This window comes from Platichthys flesus, chromosome 21 (genome assembly GCF_949316205.1).
Source record: "Platichthys flesus chromosome 21, fPlaFle2.1, whole genome shotgun sequence".
In the NCBI taxonomy this organism is placed as follows: domain Eukaryota; kingdom Metazoa; phylum Chordata; class Actinopteri; order Pleuronectiformes; family Pleuronectidae; genus Platichthys; species Platichthys flesus.
Genome location: NC_084965.1, coordinates 3,104,507 through 3,125,949, shown reverse-complemented (window position 1 = coordinate 3,125,949; position 21,443 = coordinate 3,104,507). Strand labels below are relative to the sequence as shown.

Here is a 21,443-nt window from a genome sequence, read left to right as displayed (position 1 = left end):
CACGACACCATGATGATGAAGGGTGGAGCTGGACGCGATGAATGAGAGGATCTCCGTCATCACGGGGTCGGCCCCCCTGGTTCCCCTCTGCAGGTATGTGCACCCCCTCCCACCCCCCCTCACCCCCCCAGCCCGTGTGTGACTGCAACCTGTCCGAGTGCGCGGCTCCACACCGGGGAGGCTGAGGTGTGATCATCTAATTACGAGCCAGATTTGGCGCTGCGATGCTTTTTCTGTTGCGCACGGATCCGTGCAGGGTGAAGGGCGCGGGAAGGCACCGGGCTGCGGGCTGCTGAACGCCGGTATGTTGCAGAGACGCCGGATCCGCTAACGCACTTGTGTCCTCTGTGTTGATCCAGCGGATGAGAGAACCCCGGGGAACGCGGCGCCCCTGTGACCGGAGGAGGGCTGGCTTCTCCCCGGCTGCTGACCTCCTGCTCCGGGGACAGATCCTGCCACCACCCGGCGTCACCTCTCCTCCCGCGGGCTGAGAGCCACGGAGCCCATCGATGCGTCCGGCGGCCCCTGATGCTCTCCAGTGCTCCGGGGCTTTCCGGTCGGTGGGAGAGGCTCGAGCCGCGGCCGCGCGCTAGGATGCTGCGCCAGGTGTTGCACGCGGGCCTGCGGACCTCCTTCCACGCGCTGGGCCGGTTCGTGGCGAGCCACCCGGTGTTCTTCGCCTCGGCGCCCGTGCTCCTCTCCATCCTGCTCGGCGCCAGCTTCAGCCGGTACCGCGTGGAGGAGGACGTGGAGAACCTGCTCGCACCCAAGCACAGCCTGGCCAAGATCGAGGGCAACCTGGTGGACAGCCTGTTCCCGGTGAACCGATCCAAGCACGCGCTCTACTCGGACCTGCAGACGCCCGGTCGGTACGGGCGCGTGATCGTCACCAGCCGAAAGGGGAGCGTGCTGGACCCGGGTCACCTGGACATCATACTGAAGGTATGTGCACGCGCACTGCAAGACCCGGCACATTCCAGACTCGAGTAGAACCAATGGGCAGAAAAGAAATCAGGTTAAAATCAAAAAGCACGCTAAAGAAAGTTAAACACAGCAAAACAAAAGAGGTCAGAGACATACACATGATAAACCTGTAAAAAAACTGTTAATATATATATGTTAAATAACAAAATAAAATGCAAAGATGGTTTGACCTTAGAGTTAGTCAAATAGTTGAGTTGAAAGCACTTAAGTTTTCAATCTGGACTTAAAGAGAAACATTTACAAACTATTTCTGTAAAGTCAACAGAATTTAATGGATATTGGTCCCGAAAAATATATAAAATATAATTATAGCCTCATTCAGTAAAATTAAATCAAGTAAAAATGATAAATGGAGCAGCTTCTAAATATAATTTTCACATTTTAAATTGCTTCGTTTTTTATTTGAAAGAAGTAGTGTTTGTAAGGCGTGCACCATCTCTCTCTCTCACACACACACACACACACAGACACACACATTTAATCAGTGATTTTAAGGAGTGTAAAGTTCCCTGGAGAAGCTCCCAGGGGCTGCTTCCATCCACGCATCGCTGCAGAAGGAGGACAATGTGCCACTTTGGCTCTTTAAGCTGCATAAAAACACGTCACATCATAAATCCAGTCAAGCTCCAAGAACAAGCACACACTGGGGTCGAAGGTCAGCGTCTGCCGGCCCGAGCACAAACACTGTCCACAGACGTGTCTTCCTCCTCGTCCTCGCTGATTGACGCTAATTAAACGTGACGCCGGCGTCCTGTTGCAAGCGTCCCAGACAACCTTAAAAGTTATGGAGCGGAGCGTTTTAATTACAAAGAGGGACACACAGACGCCTCTTGTCTCCACGCCGGTCTTCTTGTGGTTGATTAACGAGGATAAGCTCGACACCTCTGGAGCAATTAGTCCAAAGATTTGATGAAGTTATGAGTTTGTAATGGGAGCGTGCTGACTAACAGAGCTGGGTCTTAGAGCTCTGATGTGGAGCTGTGATGTGGAGCCTGTGTCTGTGTTTCCATCGGTCTCTTCTGCTGTCTTCAGACATCAACTCGGGAAAAGGTCTGGGACATTCAGGTGAGGGGCGGCGCCCGGGAAGAGCATGACGTTGTAATTCATATTCTTGTAATATTACGGATTCATTGCCGTAAGTTTCTTCGTAGTTGCGACTTTACTTTCGAAATCTTCTTCCTTCAACATGACCCTCATCCTCGGCCCTACTATTCACACATGGGCTCACTTGGACATTGTCCAGCCATTTTTTTTACTTGGACGTTGGCACGAAAAGTCCTGGAAAACGTCCAGACTCCAGTGCACGGCCTGAAAGGTGCTTCATTGTGACCCAGTTTAAGTAAACACGGAGGACTGTTCCTCATTTACTGCCACAGAGAGAGAGAGCAGGTTGGTGCATGAAAGAGAAACATCCGCTGTTATATAACCTTACACTGTTCCACATCATCTGAGAGAAGATTCTGTTGTTATCCCTTTTCATCTTGTGTCTCCGCTGCCTCGTCTTACTGCAGGGTGCCAGTTCTTTTATTACCCAGAAAGCCTTTCAGCGTCCCCTCTCTGCCCGGGTACTTGTTGCATGCGCTCGCTCTCAGAGGAGGCGGCTGCAGCTGCGGTTGCAGGAGCCGTGAAACCAGCTCTTGAAATAATAGTAGGAATAGTGAGTCACAGCCATTGACTGCGCTCAGAGGCTGAGGTGAAGACACAGACATGTCTTCCTCTTCTGTTATTTATTCTGTGCATCATTGATTAGTGTCTGTGCAGCCGTGTGAGTCTGAAGATGCTTTTTGAACAAGTCAGGCCTTCACCGCAGATGTTTCAGACAGATGTTTGCTGCCTGCACTCGTCTCCATTGTATCAGAAAGCCGTGTTAAATATCTCTTGATGTGACGTGAAGACGCACAAACAAACATCAGGGCCTCGGAAATGCAGCAGTGTTTTTTATTGGTCTCTTTGTACCGGACTGAAATATCTCCACAGCTGTTCCCATAAAAATACTGGAGTCACAGTCATGGCTGACTGTCGTCCTCACCTCACTCCTCCTGTAGCGCCACCTTGAGGTGCACGGTGGGATTTTAAGTAAACTGACCTGGTACCTATTGAGATGGATCGTAGTAAAATCAGTTTGCATTCAATTTTTTTTGTATAAAATATTCACATTTAAACAAACGGTCCAAATCTCTTAAAGTCCAAACAGCTCTAAGGTTGTTCAAATCATATTATTATGACAATAGCATACTGTTGTGTGCAGTGTTGTGTCTTTTTCCTTGTTGTTGTGAACAAGTCCGACCAGAAACATTCCTATATGTATATGTGAAAAACAATATCATCGCATTTCATGTCCAGGAATTTTATTGCTCATTCCAGAAAACTACAAACGGCGATAAAGAAAGATCGTAATCAAGAAAATTAAATGAACTATTTTATCGACGTTTGTATCTTACAACATCAGGGCAGGGTGGTTCAAGGAAGTAACTTTCAAAATAAATCAATTTTAACTGACTTTCCTGCACGCACTCTCACAACACAAACACACACGCACAACAGACACACACAACAAGCCACCCAGATTGGCTGTGGCTGACACTGGCATCAGGCCTGTTGCTTAGTAACCAGCACAGTGCTGTCCTCTCTGGACGGAGGAGGATTCAGAGACCACTATTGTTATGCTGTCGGGTGAAGACACACACACAGACACACACACACCTTTCCACAGACGTCCTTTACACAAACACCTGCAAAGTCAAAATACACAAAGACGTCCCCCTTTGCACAGAGAGAACCTTCATGGATCTTTTTTTAAGCCTGTTGCACTTTATCCAGATGGAATTGTGCTGTACTTAATGAACCTCCTTGTTGTGTGTGTGTGTGTGTGTGTGTGTGTGTGTGTGTGTGTTCTTCTGCACACAGCTCCACAGGCGGATCTACCAGATGCAGGTGACGGTCCCGGCCTCAGGCCTCAACAGCTTCAACTACTCCTTCTCCTACCTCTGCCTCCCGGACGACAAGAACGTCTGCATCATCGATGACATCATCCGCGCCATGGAGGAGATCCAGTCAGCTCGCGCCTCCAACATCTCCGCCCCGGTCCTGCGCTACCCGATCACGCAGCTGGCGGACGGGCGCCAGGCGTACATCGGACACCAGCTGGGCGGGGTGCAGGGGTGGGGTCCCAGCGGGGCGGTGCGAGGTCTGGGGACGGGGGGCAAAGGCGAAGGCGTGCGCTCTGCCCGGGCGCTGCAGCTCACCTACTACCTCCAAGCCCGAGGCGGCCTCATGGACCGGGTGGCCGGCCAATGGGAGAAGGCCTTCTGTGCAGAGTTGCAGCACTTTGCGGCGTTGCACCCGAAGATGGGGCTCTACCCCTCCACTTCCTCTTCTCTGAGGACAGACTTCCAGTTCTCGTCGGTGTTGGCACATCGCCCCCTGTTGGTCAGCTTGGGGGCGTGCGGCGTGTTGGCCGTCCTCTGCTGCTCTATGAGGGACTGCGTGAGGTCCAAACCCTGGTTGGGACTCCTGGCTTTGCTGTCGATCACACTGTCGGGCCTCACTGCTGCTGGGATACTGAACCTGACCGGGGCCACCTACAACTCCACGTACCTGGGAATCCCCTTCGTCATGCTGGGTGAGTTTCAAACGGATATTTTCTGATGGTTAAACAACAAATAATAAACAATAACGACATAAAAGCAGAGAAAAAATCACAGAAAGGCGAAGCTGCTACACGACAGACCGGCTGTGGTCCTGTCTTAAAGTCCCAGACTGTCTGTGGTCTGCTCTCTCAGCACCTGTGACGGGTCCTGCAGATGCCAGCCTCAGGCTGAACGCCATTTCAAAGTCGACACATCATCAATGTGACTGACAAGTGGTTGAGGCGGTGAGGGGGAGGCCGGATTTCTGACAGGGAGAGAAAGCTCCAACTGAAATGGTTCTGAAAATCAAAGTGGTTGAGTTGGAGCCAATCCAGAGCAGAAGATTCTCCACTCTGTGCCTGGTTTGAGAATCAGAACAAAATGATTTAAACGTTTTGTAATTTGATGTTTCTATCTGCAGCAACATGACAAATTGGTTTATGAACGCTGTCCAAATCTCTACAACCAGAATTGGATTCAGTAAAGTGCATATTCGTCCAAGCCAATAACTCTTAGTGTTAAATAAATTAAAAAAGCTTCAGCCCCATTTGCACCATTGTGCAGATCCACACTTATATTACATTAAATGCGTTTTTCCTATAGACTGCATATAAAGATGGACATCTTCCCAAAAGTGAAGCCAAAGTGTCTCAATCACCTGGTGGCTGGCTGCTGCATGGGTCATAAATAGAAAATTAGGGATACCACTCAGGGAGGGCTCCTAATTTTCAGTTTATACTCTTTAGTTGTATAAATTATGAATTGAGATCGAAAATCACCAGGTTAAGTAAACATGGATGTTAACAATAGAGATTTTTATATATATATATGTTTGAATATGATCAAACGAGGAGTAAAGTGGAAACGCATGTGAGGGAGTACAGGCAGTTTATCTCGGGTGCATAAATACTACACACTGGGATGTACTGTGCGTAGCTGCTAATGCACACATGTAGTCTATACCATAATTACTGTGTAATGTGGAGGAGGAAAGCTGCTGTTACTCCCTTAAAATAACCGTAGAGTGGAAACGTGCAGAAAAAAGAGATGAAGAGGGGGGTTTGATGGAATATCACTCGGAACAGGGGCTGAGATACAGATTCTCTGAGCAGAAAATGAAGTTAGGAGGAAGACGAGCAGACAGCGGGGGGGTGGGGGGGCGGTGATTTTTCATAATGCTGGTGGGCAGAAAGAAAAAGGTGGGAGGAAGTGTGAGGAGAGGAAAAAAAGGACAAATGTGCCGGATTACTGTGTAAGGTAAGAATAAGAGGTGGTCGTAAATGAAGACGTGTTTTAAGACTTATTAATTTGCAAAGCTGGTTACAAACATAAATAGTTGTTTAATGTGGTGAATAGTAAACCTCAGCCCCGGGTGGGGAATCCTTTTTCCTTCTGAGGGAGTCATAACTTAATTATTGAACACATACATCACACTATCTTCTCTAAAGTGAAGGCTGGAGCTGCTCGGGCTTGTGTCTGATGTCAAATGATAGTGATGGTGATGCTACTCACAGCTGGATTTCAGACCAAATCAAGTTTTTTTCAATTCAAAATCCTCGCCGGGCTGGAGCCGTGTATCGATCTCAAAGACCAAAGCTCCTCCCTCGTATCAAACTCTGCAGTGATCCCACGAACAAAGACGACTCGTTGTGTTGTATTTGTTGTTTCATCACAGGCCGGAGACAATTCGGAGTTGCATCTTTTTTGTATTTATGAATTGCCTCACTCTTTTGCACACACGCAAGAGATCTGCAGACTTTCTCGGCTGCACCCACGCCCCAGCAGTGTTCGTTATGTTGAGCCTCTGCTAAGGTGTTAAGTGTTTTGCCATGGACGAGGTCAATAGAGAGAGAGAGGGAGGGAGGGAGGGAGGGAGGGAGGGAGGGGGAGGTACTTGTGTCACTGGTAACTCACGGATGCCATGGCAACCACCGACGAGGCAACCATTACAAACCATCTGCTTCATGCATATTAACACGTATGTGCCTTCACATGAGAGTGGACGTCTTCTCATGAGATGCACCAACAAATGGGCAGTGACGTTTCCAGATGTTACCTGCTCAGCAGCTGTAAATCTGTATCTTCATCAATGCATAGCTTTTCAAAAACGTTTAGCTTTATTCATGTAGACCTGGGAATAAGTTGTGTTACTGTGCTGCTGCTGCTGCAATGGTTAAAATCATCAAGGTCAGGAGAAAACAGCATTTCCATGGTGTGTAGCATCTGTCGTTTCACGTATTTACAGTTGAGGGGTGAGATTTAAAGAACAGTTCCACTTCCACTTCCTTTTGCTACGTAGAACGAGGCCAAACGGGATCAATCAAAAGAAATGCAGCAGAAGAAATCTGGGTTAGTTGGAAATAAGCTCGTATTTATAGCGCCGCGGTTTCTGAGGAACAACTTTGATTTTGAGGCTTTATTATGTCTCGTTATTCCCACAAAACCAGTGTGTGCTTTGGAGAGAAATGTTGAACATTGAGGTTAGCGTAGCCTCAGTTAGGGACGTGTGTAGGATCAAGCAGCAGCTCCTCTTCAAGGAAATGCAGAGCTGCCTTTAAGAAATCCTTTAGTTGTCTCACATGTCAGGAAGCAGGTGCTGGGTTTACATATCCATCTAAGTACAAGCTACTCCAGTCTGTGAGTCAATGAGCTTAAAGAATTGAAAAATGCTTGTTAGCTCTCGGGGGAAACTGCAAAGTCATGGCCCTTTGCATTGAGTTTTCTCTGCGTGACTCCATTTAACGTGAGGAGATGATTTTCTACGTCCAAAGTGCTCGTCGGACGGCTTCGGAAATCCGTTTCACCCGTCTCTTTCCCCCTGATGGATTAGGATAATCTCTTTAACTCTAATTCTATCAGCTCCTGTTGTAAAAATATCGATTATGTGCAGATATAAATTTATAAATACATAAAAGTCACCCTTGAGTAGTTTTGTCTGGGTACATCTGTAATAAAGCACAACCCTCCGATGTGAATCCTCCGTCTCTCTTTCTGTTGGCCGTCAGGTCACGGGCTCTTCGGCTCCTTCGAGATGCTGTCCTCGTGGAGACGGACGCGGGAGGACCAGCACGTGAAGGAGCGCGTGGCGAGCGTCTTTGAGGACGTCATGCTGCGGTTCTCCGGCTCCACCATGCTCCACCTGATGACCCTGGGCCTGGCCGCCTCGCCGCTCACCAACATGGAGGCCGTCAGACTGTTCTGCCGCACCGCCGCCTTAGCCGTCACCATCAGCTATGTTTACATGTTGTCCTTCTACAGCTCCTGCCTGGTGTTCACCGGCTACCTAGAGACGGGATACCGACACGGCTGCTTCTGCCGGAGAGTCCCCAAACCGGACCGGCTGGACTCTAAACCGGCCTGGTACAGGTGTCTGATGTACACCCGCTACCAGGACGAGACTCAAACCACCACTGCACCACACGGGGTCGCACACAGTCACGCCCCCCCACCGAATCCTAACCTGACGCACACGCACACACACCCTCACACCGCAAACAACCACAACTCACACGGACACGAACATGTGGAGACCGCCACGCACGTACACCCTCCCTCGCACACACAGTCCACGCTCAGCGCGGAGCCTCACCCTCAGGACTCTCACCTCTTGCTGGGGTGCGTGAGGCGCTGCTATGGGGACTGGATCACAAACACTTACGTCAAACCCTTTGTTGTTCTGCTCTACCTGGTTTACATCTCCTTTGGATTGATGGGCTTTCTGCAGGTGAAGCGCACACACACACACAAACAGACACAAACACACACACAATGTTCTGCTCAGCCTGATGCTAACACTTTCTGTCGTCAACAGGTGACGCAGGGTTCGGACCCCAGTGCGCTGGTGGCCATGGATACAACGACAGTATTGTACACCCGGGCCCAGCAGCGGTATTTCAGCTCGTACTCCCCCGTCATTGGATTTTATATCTACGAAAGCGCCCCCTACTGGAATGCCTCAGTGCAGCGGGACCTGCTGGAATACGCCAAAGGCTTCCAGAGAATCAGCTGGCTGGAGGCGTACCTGAACTACCTGTCGGACCGCAACCAGTCCACCAGCCAGCCGCGGGAAAACTTCACCCACACGCTCCGCCACGCCTTCCTCCACGAGCCGCAGTTCGCCCACTTCGCAGACGACATCATATTTGCGGAGCGCGGTCAGGGCGAGGAGCCGGACGTGGCGGCGTCGAGGATCTTCCTGGTGGCGAAGACGACGGAGAACAAGCGTGAGGAGATGTCGGTGCTGCTGGACACGCTGCGGCGCTTGTCACTGACCTCGCGCGTTCGCTTCCTGATCTTCAACCCCTCCTTCGTCTACCTGGACCGCTACGCTGCCGCGGTGAGCTCCCCCCTCAGACACTCACTGCTGGCGGTGCTCTTCCTGTTGGGTCTGTCCTCGCTGGCCGTGGTGGAGCCGCTGGTCTCCGTCTGGCTGGGCCTCACCCTGCTCTCCGTGCAGTTCGGCGTGCTGGGCTTCATGACCTTGTGGGGCGTGGAGCTGGATTGCATGTCCGTGTTGTGTCTGATCTCGGCGTTGGGCCACTCGGCGGACTGCAGCGGGCCCCTCCTCTGCGGCTTTGCCTCGGGCCGGGGCGAGAGCAGGACTCGCTGGGTGAGAGTGGCGCTGGAGCGACACGGAGTTCCCTCGCTACAGACGCTCATCTGCTACGGCGCCGCCCTGGTGCCGGTCGGCTCCGTGCGGTCCAACCTCACACACACACTGTTCCGCTGCCTCACCCTCACGGCCGGATGCTCGGCGCTGCACACGCTGGCGTTCCTGCCCACCCTCCTCACCTTCCTGCCCCCCTCCAAGACCCAGGGCCAAGGGCCCGGAGGCGAGGGGCCGAGACAGGAGGTGGAGTGTGTGGAAATGAACGACAGCACGCGAGTGGTCGACCAGATCACCACAGTCTGATCACACGCTGGTGTTGTGTCTTTCAGGCCCCCGGTTGCGATGGCGACCGGCGAGCGGTTGATTGTAGTAGCCGCACACTGCAGACAAGATGAAGAGAGGAAGAAACGGAGGAGAACGAGGGGAGGGAGAACAGAGTGTGAAGGTCGAGAGAGAAGTGAAGGAGAGTAGGTTACCTGCTTGTTGCTAGCGCTGTGTGGCATGTTAACGAGGCTCGTTTTCTTGAGTGGCCAATCAGGAGTCGAGGATGGGCTGAGGTCAGGCCCCCCGGGATGTGACCCTGCGACAGAGGAAGTGTTGCACTTTTCGCTCGTCTCCAAGACTTTGCTTTGTATCCGATCACATTGTTTGGCTCCTGCTTTCTGTCCCACATTATCAAGTTGCACAAGTTCAGCTACAACGACATGAGGCATCATCTGTATAACTCCAGTCTTTCTACTTTAATTCTGGACAAATAAAATCAAATGAAGGAAACGTGGTTTTCAGACGTGATGTTTTGAACAATCTTGTGTTGAAATGAAAAGGTGTTTTTGTCTAAATCATTTATTGGGTTTTAATGATTCTAATGAGATTTTATTTGATTTTATGAATTATGTTTCACAAACAAACATCCTGCCGTGACCTATTCTTCCGGTGGATTGGTTTGAAGATGGGCGTGCGTCTGACATCAGCAACTTTTTAATAAATCAAATGTATAAACTTACTGTAACATGATGCTACTACTACAAGCAACATTAACGTTGTGTAAACACAATGACGTCTGAGGTGACGGCTGAAGAACAATCCTGCGAGACACTTCCTCATCCTTCTCTTCTTCAATTATTTAATGTCAACTCTCTGCAACTGGTCCAAATATCAGAACAGAGTTTGTTTTCTCACTGCAAACAAACCGAACCGTGGGTCAGTGTGATGCAGACTGTGGCCACCTCTTCAGGTCAGATGAATTCTTGGTGCGTAGGTCCGGACTGAAGCCTGGGGCGCGTTTCACACCTGTTATTTTGGTTGCGACACCAAACAGACGAGTCAGAAGGTCCGGACCAAACAGACAGGGTGTGAAATCGCCCTGAAACCATCATTACTTCAGATTCTTTAGTCCAAAGCGACTGAATCAGAGCGAGAGCTGTAGCTCTCATCCAAAACTGGGAAAGCTTCAAATCAGATCATCGATGACAAACCAAAAAACCAGAGCATAATTACAAGAAGTTCATTTCAAAACTGCAAAATCATCAGCACAATGTTATTATTTTCGATTCTTTTCTGGATTCCAGATGTGAAGATACAGATAGACGTGTTATTCAACATGTGTGTCTGATCTATGAGATTGTGATGACACATTTTGCCTCAGCACAGTAAATTCATGACCTTTTTTTAATGGTTTGAGGAAACCAGTAGCCGATGGAAGTGCTGTTCTCTTTCATCCTCCTGTGAATGTCGCCCCCTGCAGCGAAGGAGCTCGTTGCCTTTTTTGTTCCTGAATGCGTCTCTGTGGCTGAAGGTGTGTGTGTGGGAGCGCTGGCTGCTGTTGATCCACACTCCTCCCTGACACTCGGCTGAATGGAAGCATTGTTCAGGCTCTGAGCAGGAGTCACAGCCTGATGGTTTTTCTTTAAGAGCACGTGTGTGAGCTTCAAGGTGAAGGCACCGCCAGCTGTGGGCTGCCTCACCCTTGGTTTCTTATAGCGCTTAGAAAAATACAGGGCTGCAGCTCTTTGTAAATGTAATCCACACAAAGAGAAACATGAACTTTCTATGCTATTTGGAAATCGTCTACATTGCACAACGAGCTGTGACAAAGGATCCAGGCCGAGAGGTAATCGAGAAGTGTTTAGCAATCTTTGACTAATGACCCGAACTGAAGACTGAGCCCCCTCAGGCGAGAAACAGGATTGAGAAAACCACCGACACCTCCCACGCGCTGTCACTCCTGTTCCCTGTCGCGTCCACTGTTTGGTTTCACAAGTACAGTCGTGGAGATGGATCGTGAGACAACAGGCCTCTGGGTGCAGCACGGAACAGACACGTGAAAGGTCACCGCATCGGAAACAAGCCACCCGGTCGGAAAGGGACGCAAAGTGACTACAAATGACATCCTGTGTGACTTTGTTGTCGTATTAATTGTCCTTGTGGCTGTTTGTCAACTCTCTATCCTTATGTTGTGTCTGCTTGTCGTTGTCTTGGCCTTTTTTTTGCGTCTCCTTTGGGTCATATGAAAAACATAACCATTCCAATTCTGACCCAGGAAGCAAATATGCAAATTTGTAATGTAATCTGACAAAGCGTCCCCTGTCCTGGATTCTATCACTCCTCCCAAACCGCAGTGAGTTTGAATAATTTGCCGTCTCCTGTCTGTCCCCGACACACTCACATGCACGCTGACGACAACCCGCCCAGAAGTGCTGCGTCACAGGGGCAGAGCGGTAACGTGCGACGAGCTCCGCCGACATGATACTGTTTTGTCATCCCTCAGTAAAAATGAACAAAGGCTGATACTTGAGCCCCAGTGGAAAAAACAGGAACCGCTGTAGACTTCATCGCCCCCTTGTGCCAACAACAGGGTCAACACCTCAAATATCCAGTCGCCTTCTCACAACACACACACACACACAGTTGTGTCCTCTTCAGAGGAAGTAAAGTCAAACAAATCCCCTTTATTAGACTGGGTGAACTCAAGTCGGTCCCCACAACATCAGTAAAACTCTGTCCGGCTCATACAGACATGAGACTGCAGGGAAGTTAAAAACACTCGGATTTGAAGAGTCACTGTGACGCTGCTCACTTCTCGTTTGTTGTCCATCGTCAGGTTCCATTCCTCAAATTCACAGCCCGGCCACCTGTGTGTGGAAGAGTGTGTGTGTGTGTGTGTGTGTGTAAGACACAAAACAAGTAGCAGAAGACGTTCAGCCAGTTTGTCGACATTGAATTCAACATTTCACGCTCTACTGTGCTATTTATTTTTTGCTTTTTGCTTTATACACTCTGCTGCTCATCTCACATCAGATCAAGGCTAAGACCCTGCCCGTGACCTGTCTGACCCTGCATCCTGTAAAACCTGAAACATAAACACATTTGTCAAACTTTGTTCATTGTCATTATCCGTCTGTTTTCGTCCCTCCTCCCTCTCCTCTGTGGAGGTGTGTCATGATTACGTCTACCGTCTGCCCTCAGGGCAGAAATCACATTTCAGAAATCCTGAGTACGCGACTTGACACGCCGCAGACGATGCTTTTATGTGAGAGACAGGTGGACACAGGAGGGACGGCGAGGAGCAAGTGAGGAAAGAGACGAGGGAAGAAGGGAAGAGGAAGCATCACCAGGAAAAACAAGAAGGAGAGGAAGACAGAGAGAGATATCTTGGCACTTTTGGACTCATGAAAGGTGGATGAAGGAGATGACGGGAGGAATGGAGGGACCGGAGCAACATGTGATGACAAGTCCTCCTCCATAGGACTCACTTACATATCAGACACACATTAGTATAAACACTGAGGATGCATCTAAAAAGCATCAGGTAAGAAATTTAAAGACTTCTTTCACAACTTGATAATCAACCTTAATCCACAAACGTCTGTATGTTGAACGCATATCTCAGAAACTGGTCATTTTATCAACTTCACACTGGGCCTGTGTATTCATGGTGGTCCTGGGAAGTTCCGTTCAGAGTTTGGGGCGATTAAGAAACTAGATAATAACAATTTAATACACAAGTGAGTGGCCGGCGCTCTGTAGCAGTTAGTGGGCCTGCGTGTCTTCAGTCTGTGGACAGAGTTCAACATTTCTTCTTTTGCGTCCTCGGATAAACTACAGCATCATAAATCTCCACTAGATGATTTCGATAACTTTTTTTATTTCACCATATCGGACTGAGACACACACGGACTGACCTGCGATGAGTGCTGATCTCCATCATGTCAACAAAATCCACTTTATCACTTCCTGTTCTTCAATTTCTCTTCAAAGCGATTTAAATTCAAAATTGGGTTTGAAGATTGTGTCGTTTTAACAGCTGCTCAGAAGATTCTTGAAATGTATAAATAAATTACACATGTAAACAATGATAAAGCAGAAATCTTCACTGCAGATAAACCAGGTAGGATAAACACAATGTTTTCTAACTTCACTCTGCTCCATAAACTGTTCATAAAAAGCTCTGGTTACATTTGGGCATGACTCATCATTCTGAAGAAGTTCCAGAGCATCAACACAGGACAAGAAAAACACAACATAACTAACACACTGGTTTAGGAGGGACACGGCTGCATCTTTCTCATCTTTTGAACACACATTTAAAACATTTAAAGTTGTGTATTTGTTTTTGTAACCACGTTAAGTGACAGGGGCTCTGCGGAAGAACAGGAAAGACAAAGAAAAATTCAAGAAATGTGTCAGTGCAGTTTTTTCTTTCTCGTTTTTCTTGGACTTCAAAGAAAGTCAGATTGTGGGAACAGAAGTCAAAGTTTGACAATGACTGAGTGGTCGCTGGGTCGCCGTGAGGCCTCGGCAGGCAGGGAGGGTTTCTTTCTCTGAGGTGACACCACACAGAACACACAATGATCACAGGCAAACATACAGCTCTGTCTCAACACCAGAGTAATTAAGATGTTTGCTGATGTTACTCGATATCTGTGTCTGTTTCAAATCAAGCAAAGAAAAAAACCAGCCTAATGTCTCTATGAAATCTTCCAATCTGTCAAATGAGACAGAATGAGAGACACAGCTGTGGAGTCATTTTAATGGGTCAACAGAATCACATTTGGATAAACTTCAGGTGTGTGCTGCTGGATCCTCCAGCCAGAAAAACCCTGTGTGTCTGCATTTCTTTGTAATCCCGTGGAACTGCAGACACTCCCTGCATTTAAAATTAAATCATGACGTGTATGAAATGTATATGCAAATAATCCCTTAATGGTTTTAATGACCCATTTACTTTAATTATCACGAGGTTACGTTGAGGGAACAAGGCTGAAGGAACAGTGTGTTTGTGACAAACAGTTTAATCAGTTGAAGAAATATTTGCTCAACCAATTAGTTTGACACCTGGAGAAGAAACGAATGCAGCGATGACACAACACAATTAGCTCATTTTCTTTTTATGGAGATTATAAAAATAAAGCACCTCTGAGGGCCTTGTCCTGATTTCCTATAAATAGAGAGAATGAAATCAACACACAAAGGAAAACGGTCAAAGAGTCGATGTTGTTTCTGTCTTTACCTCCTTGAATTTCCCCTTTTCCAGCATCTTCGTGACGAGGCCTCCCCCGTATTGTCTTCTCCTGTATCATATCCAAGTCTTTTATAGGAGTAAACAGAAGTGTATCAACCACATAGACACATGCAACAATAACCTGTAACTTATAAAGGTGTGAATTGAGCGAGCTGTAACCCATCTGCTGAGTCCAGCCCTGCCCTGCAGCTCACCCCCCCCACTGCAGACAAAGCCACAGATAAAACTCGATCGTTTTAGTTTACCGGCTCTGAAGGAGAATTCCTGTGAAATCCCAGAGTAGGAACAAACACTGTGTGTATCAGCTACACGCAACAACGGGGACAGGAACACAGGAAGCTGGCACACACAGACACACACACAAACACACACACTGAGTCCATTCTGTGGCCAACCAAAAGTACACGGAAATATTTGAATAATTGGCTGAGTGGTGGAAGGAGAAAGAACCTCGTCTCATCTAATGTGAATTTATGTAAAAATGCATTTGTGTTTCCAGGAGGATGTATGGCTTTAAAGAACGATGGAGATGGAAACACCATTTCCTTCTGGTCACCTGGTTTCTGCTGCTGGCAGCTGCTCCACCCAGAGGTAGATTCGTTTAGAGATATTAGTTCATGAGACTATTTCTGCCACGTATTAAAATGATCCCTTCACAGCTGCATGTCTTTCTGCCGTTGCAGCACGTGGCCATTTCCTGGGAGACACCAAGGCAGTATTGAATGGCTGTGAGGACCACTGGACCCTGCAGGACAGGGCCGCCATGCCTCTGCTCTTTCAGACGACCGTGTGCGTGGACATCCGTGTGTTGGTGCCTGGATCCTGGGTGGCCTTCTCCTACAGCTCGGCGTATGCCCCCCGGCCCGACCTGGGTCTGGAGGGGGACGACGGGGGGCTGGACGTGTGGCTGCTCAGGGTCCGACACCGATTTCCTGTCCAGTTGTCCCTGATGCGCTGGCACAGGGTGTGTCTCAGGAGGGACATAGGAAGCAACTCCTTCAGCCTGGAGGTAATATCTGTTGTGTACAAGTATTCGTTAGTATAAATTTAAACTTAGCTAACGGCTATTTAGCAAAGTCCTTCTCTGGTAGAAATGACAACTACATCTGTGAAATAAGAGAAGCCAGGTTTCCAGACTAGACCTTGGAACTTTCACTTCATGACTTTCTTCATGACACCAGATCTGTGTGAATGTTTCAGGTCGATTGGCAAACAGTGGCCAAGAGGACCGTGGTCGCTCAGGCCATCCCCGCCTCCGGCTCCTTGCGGCTGGGCTGCAGTCTCAGAGACAGTAACCCGGCGGCCCGGCTCGGACGAGTGGAGCTGTACATGTTCCGGGTCTGGGCCGACCTGGCCGACCATCACCCCTGCGAGGACGGCACCGTGATCGGCTGGGACACTCGTTACTGGGATGTCATCGGTCCCAATGCCAGACAGACGGACCCTAACCTTCCATGTGGTAAGAGATATACAAGGCTGTCTTTTCTGTCTCTTCATCATAGAATTCATGAATGCGAAATCCTTTTTCCCTGCTGTGTTTTACTGAAGACAAAGCACTGGATGTTCGCATGATGATGTTTAGAAGTTTTCGAGCATGCGTCTTATTCTAGTATGAACTCTGTAGGGTCTCCTCAGAATAAGGCTCTGCACTTTCTCCTGAGTTGGTGTTCAGGGGTGGAGCCGCCAGCAGAGCCAGGATCTAACCGATTAATTCAGCTGTGGACATCACGTGTTTTCCTTTACAGGACATTGAACATGGAGTTTGACATTATCACTTAAATCTTTCTTGAAGTCTGCGTCCTATACTTGTATCCCACCACTTTCTCCTCCTTACATATTCATCTTGTCTTTGTTATTACAACGACACACCCAACCGTGAATCCTTCTGAGGACCTTTAGTGGTTTCTATTGACCTTCACTTTTTTTAACCATCAGAAAGTCCGAAGCTCTCCCTTCAGGGCTAGTCCGAAGCTTCTCTGGAGTTCAGTGCTCGTCTGAAAGCAGCTATAGATTGTTTTTCAAACCAGTTCTTCCACATTTTCTTTAACGAGATGTATCTCAAGAAAAACTGGCATAGATCCATATTAAATATTATTATATTATTATAAAAGAACAAACAAAACATGATAGAGAATAAACATTCCAGTTGTCAAGTCCTCATGAAACCTATGATATGAATGTGATGTTTCAAAATGCCTTGGGTGACGCCAGCCTTTCAAGAAGAGGTGTGAAATTAAATATTACATATCTGGATAAAACATTGAAACTATTAATGATAGAACCAAATCTGCAAAGTAAAACATGCTCAGACATAATAGGAAAGTGAAATACTGCTATAGATGAACATTCATATGAGGTTTGAACATCACTCTCGGCTCCTCTGTGCTTGTGTCTCCATCTCCAACACTTGTCTGTACAGTAGTGGTGCATGTGTGTGTAGAGCATGTTAGTTGTTGAATATTGCATGTTTCCATGTTTCCTGTAGACCACAGACGGGTGAGAGGTCGTCCTCGTGCTCGCAGAAGTGTTACTAATGACACGTCTTCAGGTGACCTACACACTCGCATGCATGTTGTGTGTATATGCTTGTGTGTCTGTATGTTTGTGATACAGGGAGGGGGCTGTTAAATCGGTTTTGTTGTTTTAATCTCAACATTGATACAGAGATAGATGAAGATTGTTGAAGCTGATACATCCTTAATGACCAAATTTGTTGTTTTAAGGATTTACAACTTCAATTGTTCGCATATTCTCACCTCCACCAGGTAAGTGTCATTTTTTACAGTTACACCTCAGATGAATATATTCAAACATCATTCTTACTCAACCTGTAACCTGTAGCAGAAACTACCTCAGCTCCGGTCATATCAACGGCTGCCTCTCCCCTGAGCAGCCAGACGCCTACGACCACAGGTGAGCGATGCAGTCGCTGTCAGACATCTTGTGTTTGTGCGTGAGACGATGAATTGTTAAGACTTTAAACCTAATTTAGATCAAAGCAGAAGTTACTCATCGTCTTGTTGGAGAGAACAAAGCCCTTTTCGTCGCACTAAATGCTTTTTTTATTCGGTTCATCATAACAAAACGTTTTATAACTCCAAGAATAGTTTCACTTCAACTATTTTCGTCCATTGTGGCAGTTTGTTCTATTTATACAATATAACATTAGAACGTCAGTAAAGTAAATGATAAATCTATATAAATATGACAATATATTTAATGTGGGTCAGTTACTAATTTTACGATCAAATATAATTTAGGATAAGAATTTGCCCCTGATGGAAACGTATTAATGAAAATCACTTAAAATAAGAAAGAGTTTGGGATTATTAAAAAAAATATATGTATCTTATATTACATAGTGTGTATTAATAGTTTATATTGTTGTCTAATTGTTTTCTCTATTCTTTTAGGTTCACCACCATTAAACTGTAACATCAGCGGACTCTGTTCCGATACAGGTGAGTAATATTCACTCTTTGTTCCATCAGGATGTTTTATTTATACTCTCTTATATTTGGTTGGAAACAATTTCTGATCTTTCCACAGACGCTTATTTTTGGATGTTCCTAAACGTTGAGGCCAGGAACAGCAGTGATGTGACAGACCTGGTGAGATAGAATTCTTCACTTCATCCTCTCTGTTGTTCTTTCAGTCGACTTTATGTCTCCACCCTGTCGTCTCTTATTAATAACTTTAAAAGCCTCATTGTCACAAACAAGTATTTCAGGCCCAGGATTAGATCGTAGGAGCAGCAGCGTAATAGTGTCAGAATAACAGAACATTCCAAGCATGTGAATCACCTGAAATTAATTTTTGAATTGGCCAAGGGAACATTTATTGTTGTGTAACACAGGGAAATTACAAAACCTGGAATGTTGAGACTCAAACTGAGTGAGATGAACCGGCATCATGACCCTTTTAGTCCAGAGTTCTGTTTGAAGCTAAAGTCGAGATGATTCCTGTTATTTAGGGCGGTAACTCCTGATTATTGTATGCATATATGTGTGTGTCTGTGTGTGTGTTATCTGCCGTCATCTCAGCATCTGTCTGCCTCTGTCTCTCCATCTCACTCTCAGCTCACCACAGCGTTTGGCTGCAGAGTAAATGCACCACAGATTTTCTGTGAGGGTGGAACAAATGTTCAGGTCAGTGTGTCACCGAAACAGGAAACATCTTTGCACTTTTCAGAATACAACTTCTCCCAGAAGACACAGACAAATGCAACTCCTCTCTCTCTCTCTCTCCCTCTCTCTCTCTCTCTTCTCAGGTAGTCGAGGTTTCCTGTGGTGAACAAAGTGAGATGAGGTAAATCATGTCACCGGGTATTTTTGCTGTATTCGTGTATTTGAGATTTCTCCTCCTGACTTTAGGGGGTGAACCTTTTGTGTTTACAGAAATAGGACCTGCGGCGTGCTGTTGAAGCTCGGCCACGCCGTCTCAGTGTGTGATCTGCAGCTGGCCGGAGCGTCTGCACTGCAGCAAGCTGGAAGCGAGAAGGCACGAGCGACAATCATGGGAGAGGTGGAGAGAGTCGGTGAGCACTCGTCACTCAGTCGCTGCTTGTTCCCAATCCGTCACAACACAAAACTAACACATTAAAATTTGACGTCCCAATCATTAGAATTTCAGCTTGTGAACAACAGGGACGAAAAAAAAAGACATTAAGCAGGACTTTCAAATGAATAAATTATCAAAATATGGAAAGTTTCACACAGGGCATGATACTGTGAACACAAACACACCTATACTTACAAAGTGAGAACACACCTCACATGCAAATGCACTTGAACATACTGTGTATGCAAAACACCAAGAGGAATGCAGACACTTGAATACTGCAGAGAAACACACATTCAAGTCAAGGCAGTGTGTGTTTGTGTGTGTGTGTGTGTGTGTGTGTTCCTGTACTTTTATCTTTGTGAGGAACATTTTAAGCTTAGTAAAAACATTTGTGTGTATGTTATACTTGTATACTTGAGGCCCTGGGTAAGGTTTGGGGTCAGATGTGTGTACAGAAGTTTAAATGACCCCAGTAAAAAGAACACACAAACACAAACACACACTCTTGATGCTCCTGATGATTTTGTCACCGTCAGGCCGAAATCTGTGCGAGAACGTGACGTCCCCTGGTGACAACTTTGTGAGGTGCACCTTCACGTCTTCCCTGGATGACGTCTGCCAGTCCAACACAACCTCCACCGTTAAATGGTGAACATCACATTTGTTTCCCTGTACTCACTGTCAGCCTGTGTGTATGTGTGTGTGTGTTTGCACGACACACTTATCATCTTCTACATCTGTTAGCTCTCCCCTGCAGCTCAGCTTCAGCAACGCAGCCCTACAACCCACAACACACTCCTGTAGCAGTGAGTATCACCACCAACACAAACTATCCACCTGAATTCACTGCTTCTTCTGCTGTTGCTGCTGACACCATGTTCCTCTGTCTCAGAGCAAACGTCTCACTTCTGTGACTGCTCCACATTCTGCAAATCTTCAAGTAAGAAAACCACCAGGATCTTCCCTGTCTGCATATGATTGCTCTGTTAACCCCTTAATGCCTGAATTAATTTCCAATTATTAAAAAAAAAAGATTATTGGTGTTATTGGCCTGTCATATAGATGCTAAATTAAGTGGTGATTGTTAATTTCAATATAGCATATACAATAGATATAAATTTAGGTATGAGGCAAATTAGCAACATTAGGCCTAATGGGGCATAACCTTAATTTAACAAATTTTGGTTATAGATTATTATATTGATTCTGCTTTTGCTTGAAATTGAATAACAACATGTTTTCTGTACAATCATTGCTGTTCCATCACAACAGTAATTAAAATACAGCTTAATACCTCTAAAGAACTTTGCTGCACAGTCCTAAGGGGCTAGTATGTATTTTCCAATCCGACCACAAGATGGCAGTAGAGTACTTCCAATACCTTCCTTGGTATGTGTAGCATTTGCACCATCAGGGAAAATCATCACCTCGGCGGTATTAAGACCGGAATGGGGTTTGAGGCAAATTTGCGACATTCGTCTTCAAGGGGTTACAAATAAAATACATATACACCCATCATGTGATTATAAGAATAGATCGTCCAACCCACCTCTTACGTGTACATTTTCTTTTTCAGGCCAGTTTTTCGCCACAAGAATTAATATCAACACACCCTCTGTTGATATTCAAACTCTTCTAAGAAGTTTGGTATGTACGTCACAATAAGATTGAACTGCCTTTTGTAAACATGCTACATATCTACTAACTTTCTACATTTCATCTGACAGTTGCTACCACCTGGTGCGGAGTATCCAGAGATTTCCAATCATTACAAGGTAAAAAATACTGCAGATAAGATTTACACATATTTCAATATGTGAAAGTTGTCTATCATGTTCACTCAAACCTTTTTCTTTATTGTAGCGCACTCAACTGGAATGTCAGGGGACCACGCAGAGGTAGACATCTTATGAAGTGCACTTTAAAATATGCAGAAACAGATGTTGCTGATTTTCCTTTAAATATTCATTAATATTCCTGGACTCTCATATATATCATTGATGATGATGGGCAACAGGCACTCATGAAGAAATATGAGGAAACAGATGGACCATAAATGAACATACTGTGGGGGTTGCAATACTGTTCATAATGTGTTTGACAATAATTAGTAACGGGGGATTTCTAACCACTGCTC

The 21,443-nt window shown here is 46.5% G+C and overlaps 1 protein-coding gene across 1 annotated transcript; it reads left to right on the top strand.

Moving 5' to 3' along the window:
* On the top strand, positions 1–9,986 carry ptchd1 (patched domain containing 1). The gene is made up of 5 exons (XM_062379108.1): positions 1–93; positions 360–942; positions 3,892–4,606; positions 7,619–8,337; positions 8,425–9,986. The coding sequence occupies exons 2-5, from the start codon at positions 529–531 to the stop codon at positions 9,523–9,525; spliced, it is 2,949 nt and encodes a 982-aa protein (XP_062235092.1). The 5' UTR covers positions 1–93; positions 360–528; the 3' UTR covers positions 9,526–9,986.
* Positions 9,987–21,443: the final 11,457 nt, after the last annotated feature.